General features: G+C 37.0%; 1 protein-coding gene across 2 annotated transcripts in view; it reads left to right on the plus strand.

Annotated features, from left to right (window-relative positions):
• The window catches only part of AGO3 (argonaute RISC catalytic component 3), a 123,837-nt gene that overhangs the window by 23,565 nt on the left and 81,082 nt on the right, over window positions 1-19,190 (plus strand). The window contains exons 1-3 of one of the 2 annotated variants that reach the window (XM_041738194.1): window positions 2,661-2,799; window positions 12,203-12,267; window positions 19,070-19,190. In XM_041738194.1, coding sequence (XP_041594128.1) covers window positions 12,218-12,267; window positions 19,070-19,190 — 171 coding nt within the window. In that variant the 5' untranslated portion in view covers window positions 2,661-2,799; window positions 12,203-12,217. Of the gene's footprint in view, window positions 1-2,627; window positions 2,800-12,202; window positions 12,268-19,069 lie in introns of those variants that run through there. The other variant, XM_041738193.1, reaches the window with a different exon arrangement.

A 19,190-nucleotide genomic window follows, 5' to 3' on the forward strand; every position in this document is an offset into this window, starting at 1 on the left:
GCTCTATGCAGGAGCCTGACGTGGGTCTCCAGGATCAGGCCCTGGGCTAAATAAAGGCGGCGCTAAACCACTGAGCCACCCAGGCTGCCCCCCCCCCCCCCCCTTTTTTAAGCAAAGCAATGGAGGTTTATTAAGCAGAGATATAGAGAGAGCTCTCAGGAGTGAGAGGCGTCCCCACAGGGCTGCCCTGGGCTTTAAAATCTTAATGCTATATATCACTTAAGGTGTTTGTTTGTTTTTTTAACTGTGATAAAGTACACATAAGGTTAAATTTACCATCTTAACAGTTTTTTGGCATACAGTTCAATAGTATTTAAGTACATTCACATTGTGTACAACTAATCTCCGGAACTTTCTTCATCTTAAAAAATTGCAGCTCCATCCACTAAGCAGCACTTCCCCATTCTCCCTTTTCTCCAACCCCTGGCAACCACCCTTGTACTTTTTCTGACTTTGATTACTAAAGGTATTAATAAGGGGAATCATACAGTGTCCTTTGGTGACTGGTTTATTTCATGTAACGTACTCTACAGGGTTCATCTGTGTTTTAGGATGTGTCAGAATTTCCTTCCTTTATAAGGCTAGTGTTCTATTATATGTATTACTGCATTTTCTTTATCCATGTATCCATCAGTGGACACTTAGGCTGTTTCCATTTTTTGGCTGTTGTGAATGATGGTGCTATGAGCAAAGGTGTGCAGTTATTTCAACATTCTGCTTTGAATTCTTTTGGATGTGTATCCTGCAGTAGAACTGCTGGATCATATAGTAATTCTATTTTTAATGTTTTGAGGAACCACAATATCGTTTTCCATTTTATATTATTACCAACAAAGGACTTTTCAAATTATATATACTTTTGTGTGTCAGTAAGGTGTATTGCTCTAGTAACTTTTCTGTTTCACCAGATTGACATAATGTTGTACCTTCAGTATCTGTAATGATAGCATTTTTTCCACTTCTATGATTTTTTCTCCTCTTTTATTTTTTTTTTTAAAGATTTATTTGCGAGAGAGAGAGGGCACGCACACACTCAAGGTGGGGGGAAAGGGGAGTGCCAGAGGGAGAGGAAGAAAATCTCAAACAGACCCCCTGCTGAGTGTGTAGTCCTACACGCTGGATCCCACGACCCTGAGATATGACCTGAACTGAAATCAAGAGTTGGAGGTTGACTGAACTATCCAGGCACCCATCCACCTGGCGTTTGTCAATTTTATTTATCTTTTCAAGTAATTTTCAAAATATTGAATTTGTACTTTGTTTTCTTATTGATCCTTTTATTATTTTATATTTTTCATTTGTTGTTATCCTTATATTGTACTTTAAATTTATGTTATCGGAGCGCCTGGGTGGGCATTCAGTTAAGTGTCCAACTTTTTTTTTTTTAAGATATTTATTTATTTATTAGAGTATACAGATGGGAGGAGGAGCAGAAGGAGAAGGACAGGTAGACACTATGCTGAGCGTGGAGCCTGGCACAGGGCTGGCTCAGTCTCACAACTCTGAGATCATGACCTGAACTGAAATCAAGACTCAGAGGCCTAACCAACTGAGCTACCTAGGTGCCCCAAAGCATCCAGTTCTTAGTTTCTGCACAAGCACAAGTCATGGGATCAGCCCCACATGGGGCTCTGTGCTCAGCCTGGAGTCAGCTTAAGATTCTCACTCCTGGGGATCCCTGGGTGGCACAGCGGTTTGGCGCCTGCCTTTGGCCCAGGGCGCGATCCTGGAGACCCGGGATCGAATCCCATATCGGGCTCCCCGTGCATGGAGCCTGCTTCTCTCTCTGCTTCTTTCTCTGCCTGTGTCTCTGCACCCCCCCCCCTCTCTCTGTGTGACTATCATAGATAGATAGATAGATAGATAGATAGATAGATAGATAGATAGAGAAAGAAGAAAGAAAGAAAGAAAGAAAGAAAGAAGAAGGAAGGAAGGAAGGAAGGAAGGAAAGAAAGAAAGAAAGAAAGAAAGAAAGAAAGAAAGAAAGAAAGATAGATAGATAGATAGATAGATAGATAGATAGATAGATAGATTCTCACTCCCGGGCATTCTCACTCCCGGGCAGCCCAGGTGGCTCAGCGGTTTAGCGCTGCCTTCAGCCCAGGGTGTGATCCTGGAGACCCGAGATCAAGTCCCACGTCAGGCTCCCTGCATGGAGCCTGCTTCTCCCTCTGCCTGGGTCTCTCTGTGTCTCATGAATAAATAAATAAAATCTTTAAAAAAAAAAAAAAGATTCTCACTCCCTCTCTCAGTGCCCCCCCCACACACACATACTTTCTCTCTAGAATAAATAAATCTTTAAAAAATTAAATTTATATTGTTGTTTGATCTCACACTGTTTAGGTCTGGTTTGTGCTTGCTCATGCTCATCTGGGTTTATATGATTGCTCTCCCTATTTTCTACCCCTTCTAAAACAACTTTCCAGAAATAACCAGTTGTTTTTTGTGTATCTATTTAAATGAGGAGAGTGAGTTAGGGAGAAAAAAGTTGAAGCATTAGAAATGTCGTGTTTCATCACTAGGCTTCAACCATTATCAGCTATACTTAAAATTCTAATATACGCTGATTGGCAAGATTATCAAACACAGCTTATAACAATGTTACTTTTTTTCCCTCTTCCTGGCAGGACCCGTTGGGGCCCAGCCCCTACTCATGGTGCCCAGAAGACCTGGCTATGGCACCATGGGCAAACCCATTAAATTGCTGGCTAACTGTTTTCAAGTTGAAATCCCAAAGATTGATGTCTACCTCTATGAGGTAGATATTAAACCAGACAAGTGTCCTAGAAGAGTGAACAGGTAAGAATCATGGAAATTATTTTGCTATTTGCTTTAGTAATTATGTTTATTTTTCATATTTAATAACAGTGCTAATGTTTAACAGTTTGACCAGAAACAGGTGATAATTTGTTTTGAAATTGTACATGATGTTGGGAAAAATCTACAGTCTTCTCATTATATCATGAGGTCACATGTTTTCTCTGATAAGAGAGATTCAAGTCCTTTTTATATGCTCTTGAAATCAGACTAAGCATCTGTTCCATTGCTATCAGGTAATATAGCAGTGCTTTCATTTTTCCTCCCCTCTCCACTCCCACCTTACTTATGATGGGATGGTAGCAGTAGTGGGTAGAGCTAGAGGTTTCATGTTTCATGCATTTTGTTCTGATCCTTAATTTCTAACTTTTCTCATTCTCATATAGGAACCAAGTACATATGTATATAAAGATTTTATCAATCTGCTTTCAGTAAGCTGCTTCTCTCACCTCCCCCAAATAATGTGTGTGTGTGTGTGTGTGTGTGTGTAAGTGTAATTGTGATTTGGGTAAATAAGGGAATATAAAAGGAATTTATGACATGATGTACACCATGAAAGAAATTTTAAAGAACAAAGACAAAACATTGTATGGACAAAAAACATTTAGAAAACAGTGATGTTCTGGATCCCTGGGTGGCTCAGCGGTTTAACGCCTGCCTTTGACCCAGGGCACGATCCTGGGGTCCTGGGATCGAGTCCCGCATCAGGCTCCCAGCGTGGAGCCTGCTTCTCCCTCCTCCTGTGTCTCTGCCCCTCTCTCTCTCTCTCTCTCTATCATGAATAAATAAATAAATAAATCTTTAAGAAAAAAAGAAAACAGTGATGTTCAACTTAGCATTTTGGTTTGTACTATCAAATACCCCAGTCTTCTCCTATTCAATAAATATTATTAAGAGTCTTCATTTAAGATGTAGGTGGTTCTTACTTTTAAGAAATTCTTAATTTAGATAAGACACAAATACAAAGTGAATGAGCACTAAGACACTTTGCGATAGCATGTAAAAAAAAATAAACCACCATATGAATGTTATGATTAATGTGAAGTACAGAATTCATATTGAGATCACGCCCCTACTATAAAATTTATTTAGCTTCAGTGCCCTACAGAATGACATCCCAAATTTAGCATTCCCTTCATAATTTGGCTCTAATCTATAGCCTTTTCCATACTCTGCAGCTCTTACCTAGAATGCCTTCTCTGCCCTTGTCTATCTGGCAAACTTCTGTTATTTTTCAAGGCATACCTTTTAAAAAAAATTATTTGAGAGAGACAGCAAGTGAGAGAGCATAAGCAGGGGCAGAGGGAGAGGTAGGCTCCCCGTTGAGCAGGGAGCCTGAAGCAGAGCTTGATCCCAACACCCTGGGATCATGACCTGAGCTGAAGACAGATACTAAACCAGCTGAGCCACCCAGGCACCCCCAAAATGTCTTTTTTTTTTAAACTCTGTAGTCAGAGGTAATTCATTCTTCTGTGACCCTACAGTATTTGATGTATACTCCTGTTACAGTGTTTTTAGTGTATTATGGTTACTTGTTGCTTCCTTCTTCTCCCAGTATAACATCTTCATGAAAGATGTTACCTTTTTTGTTACCTTTGTAGCCCTGTTATTAGCTTGATGATTGGCACATAATACTCAGTAGAGTAAATGAAAGGCTTATAAAAGTAAAATGAAATGGGCATGATGGTAGAGGACAGAAAGAGAACTGGACATTATAAAGAGCTATGTATGCCTAGACAGATTTTCAGTGCTCTATGCTTCTTTCCTACAGTCTGTAGTCTAGTCATTGTCTTGCACTCATTCCTCTCTCTTGGCTGTGTTACTGCTAGCCATCATCCCTGTATGGGGACCTATCTTCATGCTGTACTTTCAGATTCACTTTTTCTTGTTTCTCAAAATTGGGGTGTTTCAAATTTTGTTCTTAAAATTTGTAAATGTGAAGGATAATCCTGACTCTTCTGGGTTTTTTATTTTATTTTTAGATTTTAAAATTTTGAGAGAGTGAGTGAGCACATAAGCAGGGAGAGTGGCAGAGGGAGAAGGAGAAGCAGGCTCCCAGCTAAGTGGGGAGCCTGATGTAGGGCTCTATCCCAGGACCCTAGGATCATGAGCTGAGCCAAAGGCAGACATTTAACTGACTGAGCCACCCAGGCACGCCCTGATCCTTCTGTATGATGTTTACATTTTAAAAAGGCATTTATTTATTGAGGCACTTGGGTGGCTCAGTCATTTAAGCATCCAACTCTTGTTATCAACTCAGGTCTCAATCTCAAGATCATGAGTTCAGTTCCACGTTGGGCTCCATGTGGAGCCTACTTTAAAAAGGCGGGGGTGGGGGGCATTTGATAGGATGCCTAAGGCAGATATTTCTTTCTTTTTTCTTTTTTTTTTTTTTGAAGATTTCATTTATTAAAGAGCATGAGTGGAGGGAGAGAAAAAAATCTCTAGCAGACTCTGCACTCAGCGTGGAGCATGACGTGGGGCTTGATCTCATGACCCTGAGATCATGACCTGAACTAGAACCAAGAGTCAGATGCTTAACTGACTGAGCCACTGAGACACCCTAAGGCAGATATTTCTGACATGAATTCCTTACCTACTGCCTTTTGCCCTTGCTTTGCTCAAAAGAATCGCCCCTAATTTTAGCAGTATATAGTAAAGGATTATTGTAGGCTATTTATGAAGTAGGAGAATTGTATGATGAAAATGTAGGAAAATAAAACTGCTTTAAAGACAAAATGTGTTGAAATTGCAGACTAATGGGAGATGGAGGCTTGGGGTTTACAGGGATGTCAGCTGAGGGTCTTTTTGTTTTTCAGAAGAGTTCTAAGGGACTAATAACAGAGGCAGTAATATTAGGTAAAAAGAAACCAAATTATTTATTAGATTTGTTCCTTCTATCTAACTTATTTTTGATAGGGGTAAGGGAGTTATTTGTGTATTATGAAAGTATGTATGAAATTGGGGTGTTTGGCTGGCTTAGGTGGTAAAGCATCCAACTCTTGATCTTGGGGTTATGTGTTTAAGCCCTATGTTGGGTGTGGAACCTAATATAAAAAAGAAAAAGAAAGAAAAAATTAATTAGTATAACATTTCACATGTAGATGCTCAATGTGTTACTTAAGTTTGGGAGCAAAACATATGTAATAAATTGTTGTATATATTCTGGTTTTTAATTTATGATCCTGTTGACTTCCCTTATTATATTTTGTCTTCAGGTTGCTTTGTTTTGTTACATTGTTTGCCAATAGAAGTAAAGGATCTGTAATTTAGATGTTTCCATGTGGAAATTTTTATTCTGTATCTTTTGAGTTTTCACAGGAGCTATAGGATTTCTTTGAGAATCTTAAAATGACATAAATCAGTTTTCTACTTGGTTAATAATATGGACTTGATTTTATGTCAACATCTGCAAAACTTGCTCCCTTTATTCCTTCAAAAGGCTAGCTTTTATCTTCACTTTTTGCAATATTATTGCATAACTAGTTAAAATTGTTGCTGGGCTTCTGAATTGGTTCAGTTCCTACACTTCAATGGCTAGAGCTCAAGAAGTTAGAAGAAACTAGCTAAAACTTGACAATTCCTATTCCATATTAGCTAAACAGTTATGGGCTAAAATGCCCCAGTGTTTAAATCAACACGTAGGAGGTTTTTCTTGTCCATATGCCACATGCTCAAATATTTGGCACCATGGCATTAATCATAATAGTAGACTGAGGGGTTGTAGCCAAACAAGTTTCCACTTTAGTCAGAGGAGTTTTCTTGGACAAAATACCCAGGAAATGCTTGTGAGTCATTTTGTGAGTCAACTTCTCTACTTCGGATTTTCTGTCTGTTGCTTGTTTTGTCCTTTCCTCACCCCTTTAGGATATGGATGTGTATTGTTTTTTTGCCAATAAGATTTTGATTGAAAATGATCATTTGGTAAGAGAGCATGTTTGTTAAGCAAATTTTGAATGTTTCTGGTTGTTGTTTTTTTTTAAACAAGTGAATGATTTCAATAACTAAAATCCAAATATTTTTAGAACTATTATGACCTAGAGTATAAATTCCATAACTTAAAGATTTGTGCTGATTTATCCAACTGCTAGTATGTATGAGGATAAACCTTAAGAAGGTTGTTAGGTACTTACTCAAAATCATTAAGTAGTATCATAGATACTTGGGAAAAATTGTATAAAATCATGATTATAACTGCAAGATCTATTTTAAACAAGAATAAAGATTTGAAGGAATCATGAAATAGTATGAGATTGTGGCTGAATTTTTTTGGTTCAGTTTTCTTTTATAAATGAAACCTCTTATAGTCGTATTGTTGTGATTATTGTTACTATCATGATTTGTGATAGAGTGCAAAATATTTGTGCATATTGCATACAGTTGTCATGTAATACTGATGATTGAATTTTAAAGTTTTTTTTTTAATTTTTATTTATTTATGATAGTCACACACACAGAGAGAGAGAGGCAGAGACATAGGCAGAGGGAGAAGCAGGCTCCATGCACCGGGAGCCCGACGTGGGATTCGATCCCGGGTCTCCAGGATCGCGTCCTGGGTCAAAGGCAGGCGCCAAACCGCTGCACCACCCAGGATCCCTGATGATTGAATTTTAGAAGGAAAAAATAAATTATATTGATTCCATTTTGACTTTTTATTTATTCATGAGAGACATGGAAAGAGAAGCAGATACACAGGCAGAGGGAGAAGCAGGCTCCATGCAGGGAGCCCGATGCGGGACTCGATCCCGGATCTCCAGGATTAAGCCCTGGGCCAAAGGCAGGTGCCAAACCGCTGAGCCACCAGGGATCCCCTCCACTTTGACTTTTAAATGGAAATCTCAGTTTAGAGTGTTGGAAGCAACTCCCTTTCTGCTGTTATCAGGAATGTCATTGGCATAGTGTTGTAAATAGGTAATATGCCAAGAGAGGGACATACTTTTTAAAAATAATTTCACTTATGAAATTCACATACTATGCAATTCACTCATTTAAAGTGTACAGTTCAGCGGGTTTTAGTATATTTAAAGAGATGACGTACAGCCATCAGTACAATCAAATTTTAGAGCATTTCATCCTTCCAAAAAGAAACCCCACTAGGAGTGCCTGGGTGGCTCCATTGGTTAAACAACTGCCTTTGGCCCAGGGCATGATCTCAGGATTCTGGGATCAAGCCCTGTGTTGGGCTCCCTGCCCAGTGGGGAGTTTGCTTCCTCCTCTGACCCTCCCCCTTGCTTGTTTGCTTGCTTTTTCTCTCAAATGAATAAATAAAATCCTAAAAACAAAACAAAACTATTACTCCTTAGTAGTCACTCACCATTGCCTCCTCACTCCCACTCCATAACCCTGCCAACCACTAATCTACTTTCTGTCTCTGGATTTTGCCCTTTCTGGGCATTTCACATAAATGGAATCATGTAATACCTAGCCATTTGTGTGAAGTGACTGCTTTCACTCCACATGTTTTCAAGGTTCATCCATGTTGTAGCATGTATCAGTACTTCCTTTTTATTACTGAATAATATTTTGTGTGGACATTTTTATCGAGTTATCAGTTGGTTGATGTGAGTTTGCACTTTGGGGCTGTTATGAATAATGCTATGAACATCTGCATACCAGGTTTTGTGTGGACATGTGTTTTCATTTCTTTTGGGTGTATCACTAAGAGTGGAATGATTTGATAACTCTGTTTTTAACTTTTGTGAAACTGCCATGCTCTCTTCCACGCTGGCTGCATCATTTTACATTCCCACTAGCAGTATGTGATGATTCAAGCATCTCCACATCCTTACCACCATTTGTTATCTGTCTCTTATTATAGCCATCCTAGGAGTTTTAAGTAGTATCTCATTGTTATTTTGATTTGCATTTCCCTGATGGTTGATGTTGGGCATGTTTTCATGTACTAATTGGCTGTTTGTATATCTTTGGAGAAATGTCTCTTCAGGTCCTTTGCCCATTTTTAAGTCAGGTGATTTGTCTTTTTGTTATTGAGTTCCAGGAATTCTTTATTGGTATACTTAAAAGTCCCTTATCAAATGTAATGATGTGCAAAAATGTTCTTCCTCTCTGCCTGTTGCCTTTTATTTTCTTGATGGTGACCTACACATTTTTTATTTTGATTAAGAACAATTAATTTTTTTTTTTTTGCCAGTGGCCTCTTGGTGTCATACCTATAGAGGAGTATACTTCTGATTAAAATGCTTTAGAGAACATAACCCAGAAAACATTGCTAATGAAAATCAAAGTGTAGTTTTGAGTTATTTAGGGAAACTGTGCCATGTGTAGTATATGTCAGTTAACGAGCAAGTTTTATTTTCCTTGTTAGTTAATCACTTGGAAGATAGGAAAGCTGACACGATTATTTTAGATTTCAAGAACTCTTCGGAGTAGCATCTAAATAAATTAGTGGTAATTAGTCTTCTAACTAATATTTCTACAATATATTTGAAGTTCAAAGATACTTCTATAAATAAAAATATTCCTAAAAATCAGGGGTTTATTCTTAACATCTATCCATGTGTTTAGATTTCATGGTGTCTGAGCTAAATAGTAGAATAGAAGAATAAATAGAGTGGACATAGCAAAATTATGACATGTTTATGTAACAGAAATAGGCCAGTATAAATAGAGCAGCTCAAGTCTGAAAAATAGCCAGGGAGTAAGTTATGGAGGGTTTTTTTCTTTCTTTTCTTTTCTTTTCTTTTCTTTTCTTTTCTTTTCTTTTCTTTTCTTTTCTCTTTTCTTTTCTTCTTTCTTTCTTTCTTTCTTTCTTTCTTTCTTTCTTTCTTTCTTTCTTTCTTTAAGATTTACTTATTTATTTGAGAGAGAGAGCTGGGGGGTGGGGGGTGGGGTTGGAGAGAGAGAGAATATCTCAAGCAGAGTCTCTGCTGAGAGGGAGCTGGATGCAGGGCTCAATCTCATGAACTGAGCTGAAATCAAGAGTTGGACATTCAATAGACTGAGCCACCCAGGCACCCCACCCCAATGAAGGGTCTTAAATCCATGCTAAGGCTTGTGATTTCAGAAACAGTGGAAAGCCATTGGAGGCTTAGGGCAAATGAGGAACGTCTGTATTTAAAAGCATAACTAATGGCAGTGTGGTGAATAAATTAGAAAAGAGAGAAAGACCAGGGACGCCTGGGTGGCTCAACGGTTGGGTGCCTACCTTCGGCCCAGGGCATGATCCTGGAGTCCTGGGATTGAGTCCTGCATCGGGCTCCCTGCATGGGACCTGCTTCTCCCTCTGCCTGTGTCTGCCTCTCTCTCTGTGTCTCTCATGAATAAATAAATAAAATCTTTAAGAAAAGAAAAGAGAAAGACCAGAGTCTGGAGAACATTGGGAAGGCTGTTTGCAGTAGTCTAGATCAGTGGTCTTTAAATCTTTGATTATTCATCTCCATTAAAATATGTTTGACCGTGGACTGAACAATAAATAAATAAATAAATGTATATGCACCCATATTTGGAGTTTTTAAATTTATAGAAATATACTACTATTCTAACATATAACTATAGAAAAAGGCAGGAAAATATTTTGAAATAAACTATTTAAAAATATATTTAATAATTTGAAATTTTCAGATACCAACAATCTGATCGAATATATGCCAGGCACTTGAGCTAAGTTGCAAGGTGGTGAAAATGAGTTACACTGTTGATTGTTGTTAATTGAAGTGTAGTTGATATATAATGTTGTATCAGTTTTAAGTATACAACATAGTGATAAGACAACTCTATACATTATGTTGTATTCGTCAAGATAAGTGTAGTTTGCTACCATAATGTTGCTACAGTACACTGTTAACTCTTGTATGTTGCAGAAGTCCTGTCATTCTCTTAGGGTTCCAGGTGTACCATATGTTACACCTGATCATCTGACATGGGCTAAGTAAAGATACCAGTGTCAATCCATATTCACAAGTGTTAGTAAATCTTAATTTCTAATTATTAGATGAAAATTAAATATATTTTTTCCCCTCGTACTCTAGCATACCCCCTAGCATCTCTGACCCCTACTTTTCTAGATTAGAAGTAGTGTTTTCTAGGACTTAACTAACAGCAGTGGCAGTGGGGATAAAGGGAGAGCTTAGATAAAATATTTAGAAGAAGAGTGAATAATATAGACATGGAGGGAAAAAGAAGAGAGAATGACTGCATTGTTCCAATCTGTGCAATAGACATGGCTTTAACAGAAATACAGATGGTGAAAAGACCAAAGTTTTTTGTTTTCTGTTTCAGATATTTGGAGGTTGAATTGTTTAAGAAACATCAAAGTAGAGAGGCTCAATAGATTATTGGAAATAAGTGTTGAGAGCACAGGAAGTAAGTCAAGATAGAGAATTATATGTGATAATAAAAGCTAGAGAAAGTGAGCAGAGTCAAGATAAGATTGAGAATGAATCTCTGGGGATACACTGTTGTTTCAGGTTTGCCAGTAAACTTTAGATTGGAAAAGTAGACAAACTATGATAAAGTATAAGTTATTTCAGAGAAGATAAAGAAAGGATCATGACTTTCAAGTATTGATCACAGTGGCAAATGCCAAGAAGCTAGAGGTATAAAAGCTTAAGAGACCATGTCTTTTAAGAAGTCAGTGTGGCCTAAGGGAGAAGGGTTCTAGAATAGAGTTGTTAGTGTAAGCCAGATTGGGTTAAAAAATGATTTCTTGATCTAAAGTAATGTCAGTTACCTGTGAATACTAGAGATGTTTACTCCACTGGATTAGCAAGTAAGATGACATAAAATTATGAAAGCTTCATACACATGTGAAATGACTATAAAGATAGTTCTTAGTAAAATGCTCTGGTGTACTACAGATTTCATATTATAAAATATGAAAAATTTGATCTAAAATATAACCCCTTTTTTCTCTACTCTGTATCTTTTAAACTTTATCTTGATGCAAAAGTATTTATTGGCTACCTTCTCTGTTATTTATTGAAGAGTTATGAAGATAAATTCAAGGTTGGAAGGATACAAGGAGAGACTGCCAGCTGTTTTAGTTGTGTTTTATAAGCAAGCCTCTAGGTGACTTTACCATCTTGTTACACCTTAGCAGTCTTCCTTCTGACTATACTATAGTGATAGATTAATTTATTATAGCTATGAATACTAAACTAATATGAATAGTCACTTTCAGGGGAAAATATTTCATGTCTTCTCGTATCAACTAGAATAATATTTCCCATTCTGTCTTTTGGGAGTAGAGGATGAGAGGTACCTAGAAATGAGATGAAGGTGTGGGTCTCTATAAGCATATAGAACAATTAATGAAAACAATTTCTTCTTTTTACATTAAAATTTCTCTTTCCTACCATTTTTCTGCTGCATGAGTCAGGTGGTTAAGTGGAACTTACTGAAACCAATATTAAATTTTACTTTACAGTCTGTGCACCAGAGCATGATGGAGTCAAAAGACTTGGTACCAGAATGTAGGAAGTGGTGGTTGAGGTAAGAGTGGGAAAGGTAGGCTGTAGCCCTTTGTAAGACCTGATGTACTCGGGTAGGTTCCATTTTTCTAGTAATCGCCAGATATTCTTAAGGATTTTTAAATTCTATCCCAAGGTTCTACAAAAATGCATCCTATTATATTCTGCAAGAATTCTTTCCTTCTAGACTAAGGTTATTAGGTAAAGGAAGCCACTAAAGATTGGTTAGAAGTTCTTATCCTCATTTGCTCAGATTTTCTTTCCCAAATTGCTTTCCAAAATGCTGCTTTAGAAGTTAAAATATTTTGCATATTACCAGAGAAGGTAAAATTACAATTATTTTACTGAAATATACACTTAAACGTTGTGCTAAAATTTCTACATTTGAACAAAAGATCAAAGGATTCCCCCCATTGTTATGATAAAAGACAGCTACATATAAGACAAAGATAGTTCCACAACTGTGACATGATAGAAATTCAGTTCATAGTTTATGTTAATTACCAGGATTTATTCTTTGTATTAATTTACTCTGATACTAATACATTGTGATATATTTGTTGTTTAGAAGACTTCAGTATTTCAGTGTAGTCTTGAAGTATATTTGTGAGATAATTATGCCTAAATTTTTATATAAAAATAGTATCATATATATTTGCTTTCCCCCCCAAGAGTACTTTCACTAATATCCCAATGGTCCCAGTAACAGGCTAGAGACTGTTATCCCATTTTTATTGATGAAGGAACTAAAGTCAGAGAGGCAAGGTGACTTTTATAACAACCTAGTGGCAGAATGGGACTAAAAACTCATGTCTACTTATTTCTCCTCCAGTGCTTATGTTAGCACATGTAAAGGTTCTCAAATTGGCAGTTTCCCAATTCAAACTTTCTTTATAATACAGTGAGCACCTTTGCTGCTATAGCAGAATAAATGACGAGATAAATTACTATTGTAGTTTTTTTCTTTAGCTCCACATGCCTGCCTGATGAACATTCTAATACATTACCCTTTGTCACAGTATCTTTTGAGATAAGAAGTGAAAATTTGCAGTTCCTTGATTTGTTATTTTGTAACTTGAATACGAAATTTTCATTAAAACTCTAAATACGGGCAGCCTGGGTGGCTCAGCGGTATAGCGCCTGCCTTCCGCTCAGGGCGTGATCCTGCAGTCCAGGGATTGAGTCCCGCATCAGGCTCCCTGCATGGAGCCTGCTTCTCCCTCTGTGTTTGTCTCTGCCTCTCTCTCTCTCTCTCTCTCTCTCATTAATAAATAAATAAAATCTTAAAAAAAATAACCTTCTAAATATGTTGATCACATCATGTTAATGAGAGATTAAAGAGAGATGATAATAATTGATGGTCCTTAGAAAAGTGGGTTCCCTTTGAAACATATGTTTTAGCAGTTATGAATTTAAACATGGTTTAATGTTAGAATTGCCCAGTGTATATAGAATTCTAATACCATTCTCTTAAGGCTCTGAGAGCTTGAGTTCAAATCAATGTTTAGTGTAATTATTCATAAAGAAATTTTTATATCTGATCCCATGGTAAAAATCTGCAGTGTTTCATTGTGTGATATTCTCCTAATTAAATTCTCCTAATTAAATTTTACTGTTAAAGGGGGTTGCAGAGATTATTCATTTCAGTCTTCTGGTTGGAATCTTCTAATTGGTATCTTTTGTGACATAACTGCTCCTTGAGCAGTTATAGCAGGGATGAAGTCAGGTAGTTTATAAGATAGTGTGATCTACTTGTGAATAATTCTGGTGATTAGGAAATGTGGGAAATTTTTGTTCCAAAGTCTAGCTCCTTATATCTTCCCAATTATTTGTGAGTTCTATCCTTTCGTACAAAGATAGATTTTCTTCTTAGTTTATCGCATGACAGTCCATCAGAATAGTCAAAGGACCAAAGGCTTTTGTAATCCCTTTGAGTCTTTCCTATTCCAGACCTACAGTTCTTTAGTTTGATTTGTTTTTACTCATGTTGCATGAATTTCTATCAAGATTACCATCTTCTGGTTATGTTTCATTTTTTTATGGTCTTAAATTTTTCCAAATTGAGCAGAGTACCTCAGAATGTGAAATCACCACTATAATATGTGATAGGGTGGTTACATGCTTTATAGTGGGCACTTAAATATGTACAACCTAATTTCTTTAATTTGGAGGAAGCTACATCCCACCATCTGCTCATTCTGGACTTAGAGTCACCTAAAGCCCCTTACATTGTAAGTTCACATCCTCTAATCTGTTCTTTTTGCAGTTGAGATTTTTAAGCAAATCTTTAGCTCTTAAAATTACCCCTATTTATCATCTTCATTGAGTTCATTGTTGTAGTGTCTCAGTAACTTTTAGCATGCTCATTTGTTTTTAGCATACTAGCAATGTCTCCCAAGTACTTATAATTTGAGGATTTCTTGGGACCCCTGGATGATCCCTGGGTCCAGGATTGAGTCCCACATCAGGCTCCCTGCAGGGAGTCTGCTTCTGCCTCTGCCTGTGTCTCTGCCACTCTCTCTGTGTCTCTCATGAATAAATAAATAAAATCTTAAAAAAAAAAATTGGAGGATTTCTTGACAGATATTTTATTTTGTCTATTTTATTATGTATCCTACCTATATATAAGATATAGATATATATATCTTAAGATTTTATTTATTTATTTGACAGAGCATAAGCAGAGGGAGCAGCAGGCAGAGGGAGAAGAAGCAGGCTCTCTAAGCAGGGAGCCCAATGAGGGCTCCATCTCAGGACCCTGGGATCATGACCTGAACTAAAGGCAGACCCATAACCCACTGAGCCACCGAGGTGACCCAGGGCACTAGACATACTTCTTTTGTTCATGGTATTGATAGGGGGGCCACTTTAGAAGTTTATTCTGATTAAAAGTTTCCATAAATCTCCTAGTTAACTTAGAAAAAGAAAAGGAACTTGCCTTGCCCCATGTTATAATATAATAAAACACTTTAGTAATTGATACTTTTTAAATACAGACCACTGAGACAATATAGAGAACTCAAGAGAGAGCCAGATCCATTTATATATTGAGAACTTATTAAGATAAAAAGGGTATTTTATTTATTTATTTATCTATCTATCTATCTATCTATCTATCTATCTATCTATCTATCTATCTGTCTATCTATTGTAGGCTCCAGCCCAGAGTGGAGCCTAACACAGGGCCCAAATTTATGACTGTGAGATCGAGACCTGGGCTGAGATCACGAGTCAGACGCTTAACCAACTGACCCTCCCAGGCACCCCCAAAAAATGGCATTTTATTTTATTTTTATTTTTATTTTTTTAAAGATTGTATTTATTTATTCATGAGAGACACAGAGAGGGAGAGAGAGGCAAAGACACAGGCAGAGGAAGAAGCAGGCTCCATGCAGGGAGCCTTACACGGGACTCAATCCCAGGACCCCAGGATCACACCCTGGGCCAAAGGCAGGCGCTAAACTGCTGAGCCACCCAGGGATCCCAAAAAATGGTATTTTAAATTGGTTAGTAGATGGTGTGGGACCCCTGGCTTACTATATGGAGAAAAATAAAATAGAGTCCTTATATAACACTGTTTATAAATAAGGACCTCAAATGAATTAATGGCCAAAGTAATATACATACATAAGCTATATATATATATATAGGTAATGATAGATGGGTAGATATAAACACTATATATGTAACTATATATAGATAAAACTATAGTTAATAAAACACTTTGTGATTTAGTATTAGGAAAGTGTTTCTTGGGATCCCTGGGTGGCGCAGCGGTTTAGCGCCTGCCTTTGGCCCAGGGCGCGATCCTGGAGACCCGGGATCGAGTCCCACGTCGGGCTCCCGGTGCATGGAGCCTGCTTCTCCCTCTGCCTCTGTCTCTGCCTCTCTCTCTCTCTCTGTGACTATCCTAAAAAAAAAAAAAAAAAAGGAAAGTATTTCTTAAAACATCAAAAGCATGAAACCCATAATGTAAAAAGTGATTCATTTTATGATATAATATTAAGGATTTCAGTTCAACAAATATATAGATATTGTTATATGTATATTATTTCAACAAATAGATAGATATTAACAGGCAGATAACATTTGAAAGAAGATATTTGCAATAACTGGGGATCCCTGGGTGGCACAGTGGTTTGGCGCTTGCCTTTGGCCCAGGGCGCAATCCTGGAGACCCGGGATCGAATCCCACATCAGGTTCCCGGTGCATGGAGCCTGCTTCTCCCTCTGCCTATGTCTCTGCCTCTCTCTCTCTCTCTCTCTCTCTCTCTCTCTGTGACTATCATAAATAAATAAAAATTTTAAAAGATATTTGCAATAACTAAACCTGTTAATGAATTAATATCTGGACTATCAGACTATCAGAGAAACTCCTTCAATTCAACAAGAAGACTGGGACCCCAATAGAAAAATGAGCAAAGAAAAGAAACAGACACATGAAGGAATGTTCAAATTCATTAGTAATAGAAGAAATCTCAATTAAAATAACCTTTTAATTTTACCTGCTACGCTAGCAAAAATTAGAAAGCAGAGCTGAATAATGCCAAATCTTGTCTGGTATATAGGGAAATAGGAATCTCCAGGAATGTAGATTAGACAGCCACTCTGGGGAGCAGTTTAGCAGTTCTTCATCATTTAGTTGTTTAAATTCACGTGGACATAACAATTTTGTTCCTGGGTATATAACCAGAGATAAATTCTCTCACACAAGTCCATAAAAGGGTATGGTAAGAGATACTGCATTGCAACATTGTTTTTAGTGGTTGGTAGTTAAAGTCTGCATTGTTGGGTGATAGACAACATAAGGAGTACTTTGCATCAGAAACAATGAACTAAGTGTACCAAACCAAAAACGATACATTTTTAAAACCTAGTGCCAGAGGATAAAGATGGTAATATAAACAAACAGAAGGATGTTCATCAAACACATTAGAAGAAATAACTTATTGGGAAGAGGAAAAAAGCTTAGGAAATGGAGGTGGAAGGAAAGAAGAGAGGTCTCGTACAGATGATTAATGCTAATAAGCCATGATTTGAGGAGTATGATTAACCTTTTGTATCTGGAACATAAAAGTGGGGTTTGGGGACTACATTTGACAGTGATATGTACGTTGGGTTGGAGAAGAAAAGATTAAAGGCATAAAAAACAGGAGACTTAAAATAATCCAGCTACTGGAACATGAGGTTGTAGTTTAGGATGGTGGTAATTGGGAATGAAAAGTAAAGGACTGATGTGAGAAATACTGCAAAGAGATGAGGTCCGCAACTAATTGGGTGAAGAGATGAGCCAGATTTGAATCTGGAGAGATGAAGTTCCCAATAAAGAGGAGCAATGAATAGGATAACCAGATAACATGGGGGGAGATATGATGAATTCAGCTTTTGATTCCGTTGGAGGTTCTAGCAGTTTATTGAGGTAGATTGTCCGCTGTTAGAACATTCATGAAGAATATACTGTGGTAGACATTGAAACAGAACATTTTTTATCCCTAAATTGTCTTTGGCACAGCTATTTTAATCTCTTCCACCATTTTAATCCTTAGAGTGATTTGATTGGCTTGCGAGGATTTGGTAAGCTTAAAGTCACACCAATTTACTGTTGAGAAAAAATGACAAAATAGTTAAAACATTCTGACAAATTAGATCTGTAAAGTTTCACCTAAGAAACTGGACTTGACAGTGGCTGCAGAAGAATACCTTAAGTGACAAAAAAAAAAAAAAAAATCTGAAATTTGTCTTGTATGTAAAAACAGATCAGTGAATCAAATCTTTTTTGTAAAATTTACTGTGGTAGAGGCTTGATCTTGGTTTAGTTTCAGCAAAGTAAAATTGAAGAAGGGGAAAAATAGAAATTTTGAGCTTGTAGAAAATTGCTCTAGGTATCAAGTTAGCTCGATTATTTTGTACCAGAGAATGCCTTTTTCCCCCTTTTCTCACCTAACTACCCATAGGTTAGAATTTAATCTTTTTCCCATTCCTTTAAATGTATTGTGTATTATACCAATAATATGTAAGGATACTCTTATCATAATATATTTAGATTATGTAGACACAAAAATCATTCTTCACCTCTCTCTCCAGAGGTAACCACCATTGAGATATCTTTCCACTGCTTTTACAAGTAATGTGTGTACAAAAATAAATGTTGATTTGTGGATATTTTGTTTTATTCTCAATGTAGGCTAATTTTTAAATGTAAAAGTCTTAAATTTAAATATCTTTCAATGTAAGTACATATCACATAAAAATATTTGCTGGGTGAAAACAGGTTTCCGAATGTTCTTACTGATTAGATAATGTAAGTATGGAGAAGGAGGTTGAAAAGGATTGAGGAGGAGTAAAGGTATGTTTATTGCTCTCAAGAACTTCACAGTCTAGTAGAAGTGATGTGTACTCTGATTATAATACAGTGGAGTAGCTGTTCTAATAGATATATACACTAGGTGGTATTTGAGTACAGAGTGAAGAGCATCAAATTCTTCGATAGAGAAGTGTTATGTATCGAGTAATGTGCAGAGATGGTAAAAGGGACTTGGGATCATTTTTTTTTTTAAGGTTAATATTTTGCAGGTTTACTGAAGTCTAGAATGATTAAGTAATTCACTGGATTCATTCTTTTCTGTCTTTTGTGAAATTCATATCTCTTGCCAGAAGTCAGTCTTTCTGGTATCCTAAGATATGGTCCTGAAAGCAGTATCTTTATTATGTATGATTGTCTTTTAGAATTTTGGCAGCTTTAAATAGTACAAGAATTACTGTATTTTGTATTTTGTATTTCGTCATGCAGAGGATTATGTGGATATATTTTTTCCCTTTTGTAGGGAGGTGGTTGACTCAATGGTTCAGCATTTTAAAGTGACTATATTTGGGGACCGTAGACCAGTTTATGATGGAAAAAGAAGCCTTTACACAGCCAATCCACTTCCTGTGGCAACTACTGGG

Source organism: Vulpes lagopus, chromosome 23 (genome assembly GCF_018345385.1).
Source record: "Vulpes lagopus strain Blue_001 chromosome 23, ASM1834538v1, whole genome shotgun sequence".
In the NCBI taxonomy this organism is placed as follows: domain Eukaryota; kingdom Metazoa; phylum Chordata; class Mammalia; order Carnivora; family Canidae; genus Vulpes; species Vulpes lagopus.